The sequence below is a fragment of the Bison bison genome, unplaced genomic scaffold, assembly GCF_000754665.1.
Source record: "Bison bison bison isolate TAMUID 2011002044 unplaced genomic scaffold, Bison_UMD1.0 scf7180017864384, whole genome shotgun sequence".
NCBI classification, from domain to species: Eukaryota; Metazoa; Chordata; class Mammalia; order Artiodactyla; family Bovidae; genus Bison; species Bison bison.
In genome coordinates this window covers 17,435,958-17,447,247 of record NW_011494956.1, presented here as the reverse complement: position 1 = coordinate 17,447,247, position 11,290 = coordinate 17,435,958, and the positions used below count along the sequence as shown (strand labels likewise).

At 52.7% G+C, this 11,290-nt stretch overlaps 1 protein-coding gene across 1 annotated transcript in view; it reads right to left on the bottom strand.

The window, feature by feature from the left end:
- Nucleotides 1-5,103: 5,103 nt before the first annotated feature.
- Nucleotides 5,104-11,290, bottom strand: part of SLCO2A1 (solute carrier organic anion transporter family, member 2A1) — a 91,875-nt gene continuing 85,688 nt past the window's right edge. Inside the window, exons 12-14 of the mRNA XM_010858282.1 lie at nucleotides 11,155-11,219; nucleotides 8,620-8,743; nucleotides 5,104-7,740 (exon numbers count right to left, since the gene is read on the bottom strand). Of these exons, the coding sequence (XP_010856584.1) occupies nucleotides 7,620-7,740; nucleotides 8,620-8,743; nucleotides 11,155-11,219 (310 nt within the window). The 3' untranslated portion in view covers nucleotides 5,104-7,619. The remainder of the gene's footprint in view (nucleotides 7,741-8,619; nucleotides 8,744-11,154; nucleotides 11,220-11,290) is intronic.

Below are 11,290 nucleotides of genomic sequence, written 5' to 3'. Positions count from 1 at the left end.
AAAAATACAAATAAACAGACCAAACGGTGCTTTATCGCGCGGCGCGGGTGGGACATCTTCTCAAGGACACGCAAGGCTGGCGCAGGCGGACTCAGACTGCGGACAGATTCGCGGTGGCCAGGATCGGTGGATGCACGCTGGGGTGGGGTGAGCGAGTGGACGCCAGGGCGGGTACGCTGGGCTGCAGGAAGTGGGGCTAGTTGGCGGCGGGGTAGGGGAGCGGGGGCGCGGGGGCGCAGAGGACGCGCCCAGTGGGGATGCAAATCCGGTCTTCCTCGCGCCCCTTCCACGCCCGGGCCGGCGTGGCGGGTGGCGCCCCCTGGTGGCTCCCACGAGGTGCAGTTCTGCAGACCCCGGCGCCTACCCTGGTGCCTGCCCAGCCCGCCTTCGGCGGAAAGGAGAGACAGGAGGCTCTGACCACAGTTGTTCAGACACGCAGATGACCCCACCCTTATGGCAGAAAGTGAAGAACCAAAGAGCCTCTTGATGAAAGTGAAAGAGGAGAGTGAAAAAGTTGTCTTAAAACTCAACATTCAGAAAACGAAGATCATGGCATCCGGTCCCATCACTTCATGGCAAATAGATGGAGAACAAGAGAAACAGTGAGAGACTTTATTTTCTTGGGGTCCAAAATCACTGCAGATGGTGACTGCAACCATGAAATTAAAAGACACTTGCTCCTTGGAAGAAAAGCTATGCCCAACCTAGACATCATACTAAAAAGCAGAGACATTACTTCACCAACAAAGGTCCGTCTAGTCAAAGCTGTGGTTTTTCAGTAGTCATGTATGGATGTGAGAGTTGGACCGTAAAGAAAGCTGAGCACCAAAGAATTGTTGCTTTTGAACTGTGGTGTTGGAGAAGACTCTTGAGAGTCCCTCGAACTCTCCGCAAGGAGATCAAACCAGTCAACCCTTAAGGAAATCAGTCCTAAATATTCATGGGAAGGACTGATGCTGAAGCCAAAACTCCAGTACTTTGGCAACCTGATGCGAAGGACTGATTCATTGGAAAAGACCCTGGTGCTGGGAAAGATTGAGGGCAGGAGGAGAAGGGGACAACAGAGGATGAGATGGTTGCATGGCATCACCGACTTAATGCACATGAATTTGAGCAAGCTTCGGGAGTTGGTGATGGACAGGAAAGCCTGGCTTGTTGCAGTCCACGGGGTTACAAAGAGTCAGATACGACTGAGTGACTGAACTGAACTGACCACAGTTGGCTATGCCTCAGGTTCCTCATGGGAAATGGCATGACAATTGCATCTCTTTGGTGATGAATGAAGGTGCAAACTTATGTGAAGCTCTTAGGGCAGAGTCTGGGTGCTCAATACCCTGAACTGCTGAATGCTGGGCTGCAGGAGCCCTTCTGGAATCTCAGAGTGAATAGAGAGGAAGCTGAGGTCAAGGAGCCAGATAAGAAGAGTATGAAACACACCTCAGATTTACCCAGTGGGGACCCAGGGGAGAGCTTCTGCCTCTTCTGGACTCAACTGCTCCCTCTTCTGTAAGTTAAAGTCAGTGAAGTGTAATGAGGGCCAAGGTTTAAACAAATGTTGGGCCCCATTTGGAGGTCACGTTATGGATCTGGTGTCTGTAGAAGGGGGCTCCTGTCCTATCGCACATGCATGGACCACAAAAGGGAGAAGCGGGCAGCAACACACTGGGGACCGCATGGACGTTCCTTTAAATTAGCTGCCATTTTGTGCCCTGAGACTCAACCTTTCTGACTCCCAGCTCCAAGCCTGAGTTTCTAGGGCTTGGGTGGGAAGACAGGAGACGAGAGGGGATGAGAGGGCATAGAGAAGCTTCCATCCCACCCTGGGCTGGGGCAGCCTTGGAACTCTGGCCAAGAAGGGGACTGCAAATGGGCAGTTCCTCCAAGCTCCAGAGGCGGGACTTCCTGGGAACTGGTGGGCAGGCTGGCATGGCTGGGGTGTCAAGAGGACCACACCTGGAAAGGTGAAAGGGCCCACTCGGGAGCCCCTTCCCAGTGTAGACAGAGTCCAGGAGGGGGCCTGAGTTAGGAGGACCTTCCTGGGATGTGTTGGCTGAGGCTTGAGGCCCTCTGTCGGGCCCAAGTGGGAAGAGGGGGGCCTGGGCACTGCCCCAGGAGCCAGAGGTGACCCCAGCTCTCCTTCATGCACCCTACGTCCAGTGAGTTCTCAGAACTCCTGGAATGTATTCTCTTGCACCTTGCAGTTTCTTGAAATCTAGTCCATCTTGTAAGGATGGATCAAGCCCCTTCTCTGATCACTTGGTTGAATGTGCTCTCAGCCCTTGCACCTAATTCTTGCTTCTAATTATGTGACCTTGGAGGTTAGGAACCATATGTGCATCATCTTTTGTCCTCATCTACATCGGGGACTAAGTGAATAAATAAATAAGGCACAAGTGACGGCTGGGAGGGGACTAGTCCTACTGGCCTTTCAGGGCTGGTGGGAGCTCTGGCTGAGATTCCTCCACTGAGGATCGATTCACCCTCTCTTCCTCCTTAGGGCCTTTCTCTGGCTCTTCAGCCTCCCTGAGTCTTTGGCACTTTGCCCCAGCAAGTCTCACCCCAGGAGACCCCTCTCCAAACCCCACATCTCCCTCTGCCACTACACCATCCGCTTCCTCTGAGCCAACCTCCCTCCTCATCTCCTCGTTCTTCTGCAAACTGCCTGCAGGTTCAGCCTTGCCTCAAATTAATCTCCTCGCCTTCGGGGACCCAATGTTCATGTCGCCGCCTTCAGAAAACTTTCTTCTGGCTGCGCCCCCTCCCCCAGCACCTGGCAAACTTTGCTTACGTGTTGCAGTGAGCACCTGTCTCCATCTAGGTTTGCCCCAGTGGTGGAGAAGCCTAGAGCTTGTCCATCATATCTGCTTTGTCTCTTCTGAGCTCACAGAAGGATTATCTTTCCCCATCTCTGCGGCAGTTAGGCAGCAACAGCAACTAGTTCTGGCCAAGGGGCAGGAAGCGGAGGTGAAGCGTGTAGCTTCTGTGCCAGAAGTTTACTTAGCGGTGCAAGATTTCCAAAGACTCCCTGGCACTGCCTCATCCTCCGTGGCAGTGTGTTATGTAAAGGAGGTACCGAGCCACTGCCCTGAGAGTCGCCCAGACTGATGGTGGACTTTGGGTGAGCAAGATGTGAGCTCTTGTTGCGTCATGTGACAGTTGGTGAGATTTGTTTGTTTCCCAGCACAGCCAAGCCTATCCCGAGTTCCCAGTTAAAGGAGTTTGTTAAATGAGCAGATGGTGTTGTGAGCTGTAAAGATCTGTGTACATTTTGGCCACTGTCATCAAGCTGCAACAGGTGCCCGCAGGGCAGGGACTTCATCAAACTGCGGTGACCCCCTGTGTGGTGTGGCAACAACACGGCAGGGTCAGGGTGGATCACAGCGGATGAGTGGGCAGGGTGTGTCGTGGGAGAAAAACTTTCTCTCACTCATAATTTGCCAAGGGCTTGCCCACAACCTGTATACATATTTAATCTCTGATGAAAGGTTACAAGGAATCCTGTGCTGTTGGCAGGAGATGGACATTTCTCCCAGGTATTTAATTCTTATGGTTGTAAAAAGATAGTGTTTTTCTATTGGATTCACAGGTTTTTTTGTTTGTTTTCTTTCTCTTCTCTCTCTCTTTCTCTCACACACACACACAGCCCCTGTCAATCTCTGGGAATCTATAATATAATATTTTAATAACAGTTTGATACTGACCGGATTCAGCCCCCAGATTAACTGTATCTCTCCATCTTTGGAAGCAGCTGGAGAAAATCACAATGTCGTTTTGTTTCCTAAGCAAAACCCTGCTGACTCGTCACCAAGTGGGGGTGTCTCCTTGAAGGTCTGTCTGCCTGTAGCTCTTCCAAGGCTTTTTCTCTTTAAAACCTTTTCCTCTTTGTCCCTTTTCTCTGTGACTCTTTTTAAACTTGTGGTGCTATAAGGCTGACGTGGTCCTGCTTACGGAACAGCTATAATGTTCTTGTTACTTGAATAGAAGGTGGGTAAGTGAAATATTACCTTTTCTCTCCACCTCCATTAACAACTTTACTTGGCCCTCAGTAGATTTCCCCACCTCTGTCTTGTGGTCCGGTGGACCTCCATGGGAACTGACTCAGTAGGGGAGCTGGAGCAGAGAGGGCTGGACAGCCTGACTGGAGTCCAGGCCCAACCAGTTTTTATTTGCATAAAGTTGATCACATGGTTACTTCCTTAATTTCAGATTCCTCATCTTCAAATGGAGCCTTAAGACCAATCTGGCCTCCAACATGGGGCTATGGCAAAGATCACCCAAAAGGGCTTTGGGCCAAAAGATGATTTATGGAGATATGGCATTTAATTCTACTGCATTTTCCCTCTCCTGTGCCAAGAAGGCTCAAAGAAGGATAAGACAAAAAGGTTCCTGCAGACCCTTCCTTCTCTGGCTTTTTCATCCAGCCCCTGAAGGGCTGGCAGGGGAGTGGTTTTCCTAGACTGGATGGGGGTGGAGTGGGCATCACTGGGGTACACAGGACCCTAGTCTTGGGATCCAGCCTCTGCAGAGTTTCCAGGCTCAGGGGAGAAACCGGGCTTCTAGGGGCCTCAGACCAGGAAAGGACCAAAAACCCACAGTGGCAGGACCCAAGGACATGTGGATGGCTCTGAGAGCCAAACCAAGGCTGACTGAAGTTGACTTTCCAGCCAGGCAGCACCATGAAGGCCTGAAGTCAGACACAACCAATATAAAGAAATGACTGTGCCGCATTTGCACTTTCAGGCTTGCAGAGGGAGAAGTCCACTCTCAGGACTGATAGAACCTAATATAAATGTGGGCTCTTGCATTGTTTTCCATGTCCACTAGCCCCTGATTGGAGCCACCCAGGAAATCAGTCACCTCCACTCACATTTGAGCGGACCAAAGGCCTATTGTCAATTTCTCAGTGGTCCAAGCCTAAGTGGGCATCCCTAAGGCTCTGACGACCCTCACACAGGGTTTGACAACCACCCACATCAGCCTCACACAAAGGACCTGTTAAAAAATGCCACTCCTGGTTTCCCTTCAGCCCCATATAAATAGCACCTGGGGCAGCGTGGAGAGGGTTGGGAATCTGCACTTTATTTTATTTATATATATATTTTTAATTTTATTTTGTTTTTAAACTTTACAATATTGTATTGGTTTTGCCAAATATTGAGATGAATCCTCCACGGGTATTTTATTTGACTGTGCTGGGTCTTAGTTGCGACACGTGGGATCTAGTTCTCTGCCCAGGGATCGAACCCAAACCCCTGCATTGGGAGTGCAGAGTCTTAGCCCTTGGACCACCAGGGAAGTCCCAGAGATCTGCATTTTAACGACACGCTCTATGAGAGTCCAACACTCAAGGAAGCTTGTTAAGCTTTGCACCTGAAGGGAAATGAAGGTGATACCATTACAGGTCCTGCACGCAGATTTGCTGTAGGGTAGTTGTACTGGCTGTGACCAAGTGATCAGTGATGACTATGATATTAGTTCCACATCATATCATGGACTTAGCTGTCTGTGTCTTACCCCAGTTCTGCATATAAACTCAAGGGCAGGGATCAGAGACTCTGAGAGCCCAGCACTGTGGGGTCTTGACTGAAGGGACTTCACTGAAAGGACAAGAGGCACCTGCTGCTTCTCTGTACCAGCATGATAAGTTGGGAGTCGCATTACCTCCCATCCCCATGGTCTTAGGCCCCCAAGGATTGGGCAAGGGACAGTCTCTGGCCAGAACATATAGGTTCTGTCTGCTCTCTAGCAAATATACATGACAGTACAAATTCATGACCAAGTTACATTATATTAATAGAAATATCAAAATAGAAAAAAGGCTTGGAATAGCAACCATCTTCTAGAATCTGAAGACTGGCATTCATTGTTCATGAGCTCGGCTAAAGGCAGTACCTTCAGAATTTGGTTAAACTGCAGAGAGAAGAACCAGGGTTAATTGCAGAGAATCATTTTCCAAGCATGACCACTGAAAGGGCTGAAACTGGCTTCTGAGGTTGCATGGAGCTTCCCTTCCTGAGTGAGATCTGTGGAAATAGAGCTGGTGGCTTTGGAATCAGGCTGTCTGTGTCACAGTGTCAGTAGCTTTCACAAAGACTTCAGACGATGGCACTGTGGCCACTGAGGTTCCATCATATGAGGCCTTTCCAGAGGTGGCTTCTGGAAGGGTCTTCTAAGAGCAGTGGCACTCAAGAGATCTGCATGTGACCATGACCAATGTCCAGCAACTCCAGAGGACATGGTAAGTCAGCTCCCTATACAGTAAAGGCCAGGAGCAGACTCAGTATGCTGAGGCATGGACGGTCAAGGTTCTGTTGATAATCTCCAGGTTCTTGCTGTGTGTCCCTCCCTGCCCAGTGAGCCTGCTCTGGGAGGCAGCCTTAGTGTAGATGGAGGGCAGGGAAGCTCCAGGGAGAACCATGCCCCCCCAGTGCTGCCTTGCACAAAGTTGGTCTCCAATAAACATTTGTGGATGAAAGGAGTCCTTCGTTGGCTTCTGACTCTGAACCTCCACCCAGGGCAGCAGTACCTCTCAGCCCAAGCCCAGGGAAGGCACCCACCTCACTGGAGGCAGTGAGAAGAGGCTGAGAAAACGCTAATAAGCACAAGCATGTTCAAAACCAGGAAAGTCAACCTCTCAGGCCTCTACTCTGTGGGCTACAGGAGACCAGACAGCTTGACGGCTTTTGACATTCGCTGGACTTCCTAACCTGATTGCTGACATCCCTGACAGCCTCTCTTTACTCCACGACCCACAGGCTAAAGTCCAGATGGAGAAGCCCATGTGAAGCCACCTCATCTGCACCCGAGTCAGCTTTGGGGAGGGTGGTCCTCCCATCACTCTGAGATGAGGAGTCCTGTCTCCCCACTGTGGGGTGGGGGCCAGGTGTCATGGCCATCCACAGCCAGCCACAGGTCTTCACCACCATGTGACTTTCTTAGTGTGAGACATACTCCTGGAAAGACGGAGATAAACCTACACAGAGCTGTGTACAGAAGAGTCTACAGTTAACGTGAACACCATTTGGATGGCCTGTCTTCAGGTGTTAGTCCGAGCTCTGGTCCTGAGCGTGGGTAGCTGAGAGGACCCACTGGCCATACTTCCCCATGAGAGCTTCCAAAGCAGCCTCTTGGGCAGGAAGCGAGGATCGGAGGGGAAGCAAGTCGGTCCTCCTAGGCTCTGTGCTGGTGTTGAACCCAGATACAAAAGGGACTGCAGCCAGCCTCCCCTCCCCTAGCCTGGCTCTGGTCAGTAATAACTCACCCCCCTCCCTCTTTCCTCTGGGCAGATACCCAGAGGTCTCTACCCAGAGAAACCACAGGGCTGGTGAGGGACCGGCGGGGCTGCGTCAGTGAGCATCCCCATCGCGCAGGACGAAACTGGGCTTGTGGGGGCCTCGCCCAAGGGGCCAGGAGAGACCCAGCCCTCCAGCTCTGTGCCCACCAGGCCCCTGGGCACGCTGGGGGTGCTCCGGGAGGAGGAGACAGGGAAAGCTAATGGTGATGGGGTTTTCTTTCTCATTTATGAAACAGAAAGGAGGCGCCGTGGTAACGTTAGTAAATATGGGCAGGTATGGGGGCAGGTCTGCTCTCAGGAGCAGGGCAGCAGCTGAGGCCGAGGGTCAGATGAGGCTGGCCGCCTTCTCCTGCACATTGTACTCTTTGTTCTTCTTCACCCGCCAGCTGATGAAGATAAGCAGCACCGAGCCCAGAGCCTTGTAGGCCACCTGCAGGCCCAGGTACCTGTGAAGCAGGAGGCAGGATACGTGAGGGGTATGGCGACTCTGAGCCAGGGCCACTGAGCAGAGCAGAATCATTGTCACAGTGGCCCCGGGGTCATGTGTCATCACCACTCAGGTAAGGATCCGTGCCCAGCTGAGTGGGAGCCACCTTCCCCATCCCTTTTGTGCACAAGCCTAGAGAGGCTTGTAGGACGTGGGAGCTCCGTGGGACTCCCAGTCCAGTGCTCCTTGTTGCCACCTTCCTTGGTGCCCCTCACCCCCCAGAGGGCCAGTGAAGCACTGCAGCACCAGCCATCTGGGAGGGTGCTGTGTCCCAGCACAGCCAGGAAGGGTGCCTTCCCCCTGCCCTCTTGGTCTGCCCTCCTCCTGGACTTCTATGCCCCTCCCACAGCATTTCCAGACCCCGTCCAGCCCCCTGAAGCCCACTCTCCCCACTTTGTTTGTGACAAGACAGCAGGTGAGGTGGCTGAAGGGGTGCAGAGCTCAGTGGTGCTGCAGCTGGGCTTGGTCCCACCTGCCCTCGGTCTCTGCCAGGAGCTATGATGGGCCACCTCTTTCCGAGCAATAGGAGGCTGGCCTGGCATCATCGTTCCACAGCCATGACCTCTTCCTTTAATAACCCTCTTTGTGATGCTGTCCCTCTCGAGGGCCAGGGGGGCCTGAAGACGAGGGCCAGGACACATCAGAGCAGCCTCTGGGTCTTGTTACTTGGATGGCTCTCTGTGAGCCTGACTTGCTGGTCAGTGGTGGCCCCCACTCCTGCCCATGGCAAGTTCCCCTCCAGCTCTCCCTCGCAGGCCTGAGAGCCTCACAATTGCCACTGGAGTGATGACCGCCCTTTACTCGGGCCTGGGGCCTGGCGCATCGTGCAGGCTCTCACCTGTTCCGGAGAGCATTGTTGTCATAGTAGACACAGGCCCCTCTCCTTCCCGAGCACTTTGCGCTCCACAGGATGCAGGAGTAGTCAATGGTGAGGCCATAGAGGGCTGGAGACGGCAACCAGGCTAGCATCAGCAGGAAGAGAGTTGAGAGAGCTCAGGTCACTTGGAGCTGTCAGCAGAGGCACCAGGGCAGGGTGGGGAGCCAGGTGCCTGGGGCCCCTACACAGCTCACAGGCATGAGAACAGCTCTGCCCCACCCCTGGGAACCACAGTGACTTTGGAAAGCAGACTAGCTTTCTGTGAAGCCTGAATTACTCTTTCACTGGAGGCTCAGAAGAGAAGAGGGACCTGAGCCATCCTTCCAGGACAGTGAGCTGCAGGTGTCCCCTTGTACCAGCTCAGACAGGTACCAGAGTTCCCACGCTTGGGATTGCTGGGCTCACCGGGTGGCAGGAGAAGGCTCTTGAGGACACCGACTCCTCAGGCCCTCAGGGCAACCCAGAGGCAAGCAGGTGCCCTCATTTTAATGGGGAGGAAGGTGGGCTCGGCTGGCTCACCTTTGCATAGCCAAGCAGAGTCAGGGCTGGACTTGGAACCCTAGTTCTCGGAGGTTCGAATCCCGCGTTCTTCCACAATGGCAAGCTGCCCTTAGACAGCAAGCACCACCTCCAGGCCCCCAACACCCTGGGTGTTCAGAGCCTCTGCCCCAAAGCTGAGTGCTGAGAACTGGTCCAGCAGGGGCCGTGCCCTATGGCTGCTGAATATTCAGGTCAGTCCTGCATCCTTAGCTACGGGTCTAGACAGGGGCAGGCTTGGCCAGATCCACACCCCGGTCAGGCCACCCCATTCTCAGACCCACTGAAAACAGCCTCCCAGACTCTGTTTAGGGCCCTGTGAGAAGCTGCTTCTGGGTGAAAGAAACAGGCAATGTTCTGCTTGTGGCTCTGCTCTGAAGTGGGGACCTTTAAGAACCAGCCTCTGTATCAGACCTGCTTGCTCCCAAATCTCCAGGTGAATGGGGGATGGAAGTTGGCCACAAGGAATGACCTTCCTAAATGATGTTCCCTGAATAGAAATGAAGTCCACAAAAATTTCTAACTAAGTTCCAGTGGGTAATTTGAAGCTGGCCAAGTCCTTTTCTCTACCCAGGGTGGAATTGCATTCTTGGGTGATGAATGGATCCCTCCAGCCTGCAATTTCTATCTGTGATCTCACATTGAGTTATCTGAGCTTGAATGAAAAAAACAAAGGCAGCAGGTGCTTTGAGCACAGGAGGGGGTGTTTTCACAGTGGTGGGAAGAAGCAGGGCGAGGTGCTCCAGAGCCTATCCTAGCTGCTGTTGAGCTGGGTAGAATGTAAGGTTTCCTTCCCAGTGGAGGTTTCAGAGCAAGTTATAAATGATAAGTTATAAATGGAAAGGCACTGTGGTGACAACTGTGCCTCTGCCATTAGGACAGGGTAGACCCTGGTGCTTTGTGTCCTCGTAATATAGGCCAGAGGAGCAGAGTCTCAAGAAGGGGGCTTTCGGAGCAAGTGGCCAGAGACCAAGAAATTCCACTGACAGAACTGGCTCACTCCTCCTTATCCCACACTCACCCAACTTTGGTAGGAGAGGGCCCCCGCTGGTTAGGCCCAGGAGAGACATCACCCACACACCCCAGGGTGATCATGGAAGTTGCTACAGAGTGAAACGCAGCCAGGCTCCCGAATAATAATGCACTGCAGGCTTTTCAGGGATTTCAGCATTTAAGGTCAGAAAGTGCACTCTGATGCCAACTGAAGTCTCGTCACTGAAGTCAGCATATTCCCCACTGCAGTGGGAACCCCCAGGGTCCTTAATAAATCCCTCCTCAATCAGTGCCTTTATTTCCTGTACCTGTCACTGCAAGTCTCCATATGAGTGCCTTGTGTTTAATCCAGTGCCTGGAGGCAGCCAGAGGGGACAGTCCAGCATGAGCAGTCTGGGAAAGGACCTGCAGCGTCCTCACACCTGGGGCGAGCTGGGTGCTTGCAGATGCCTGCAGACAGTGCATTCACAGCCAGTCCTGATCCCTGGGCACAGGGCCCTTCCTCCTCGGGCTCTCACTGCTTTGGCAGGGTTTGCCAGCAGAGGGCCCCCCTTTGCTGAATAGAGGTAGGAGGAGTGGATTTTGTAAAATGGAAGGGAAGCCAGGGCTGGGCTCTGCTGCTGTTCTGGCTGCGGCAGGAACGCGAGGTTTTATTCCTACAGTGAATTCTTGGAGAGAGATGAAAAAATACCTACACTCAGCATTCTATTAGGCATTCGCAGCTGTGTCCACTTTTCCTTCTTACACAGTTTCGTTTGGAATTAATGCCATAGATGGAAACTTTCCTAATCTCAAGTGATGCGGAAACAGTCCATATGGGATTTGGCATTTGCTGTTGTGCTTATTATGTACAGCTTCTTATGACAGAGATGAGATGGGGCTTTTCCCCTCCGCACCCCACACCCCACAGCCCTCTGATTTCCCTTAATCTGGGGCCACCAGGAAGGGGGCGTCCCTGATACTCACCCAGCAGACGCATCAGCAAGAACTGCACTCCGATGGCAAAGGACTTTTCATCCTGGTTCACCACACTGAAAAGGCAAACAGGAAATCAGCCGGGGCAGGCCTCAGGGCTGAGCCTTCCCTCTGCTGGTGCAGTCAG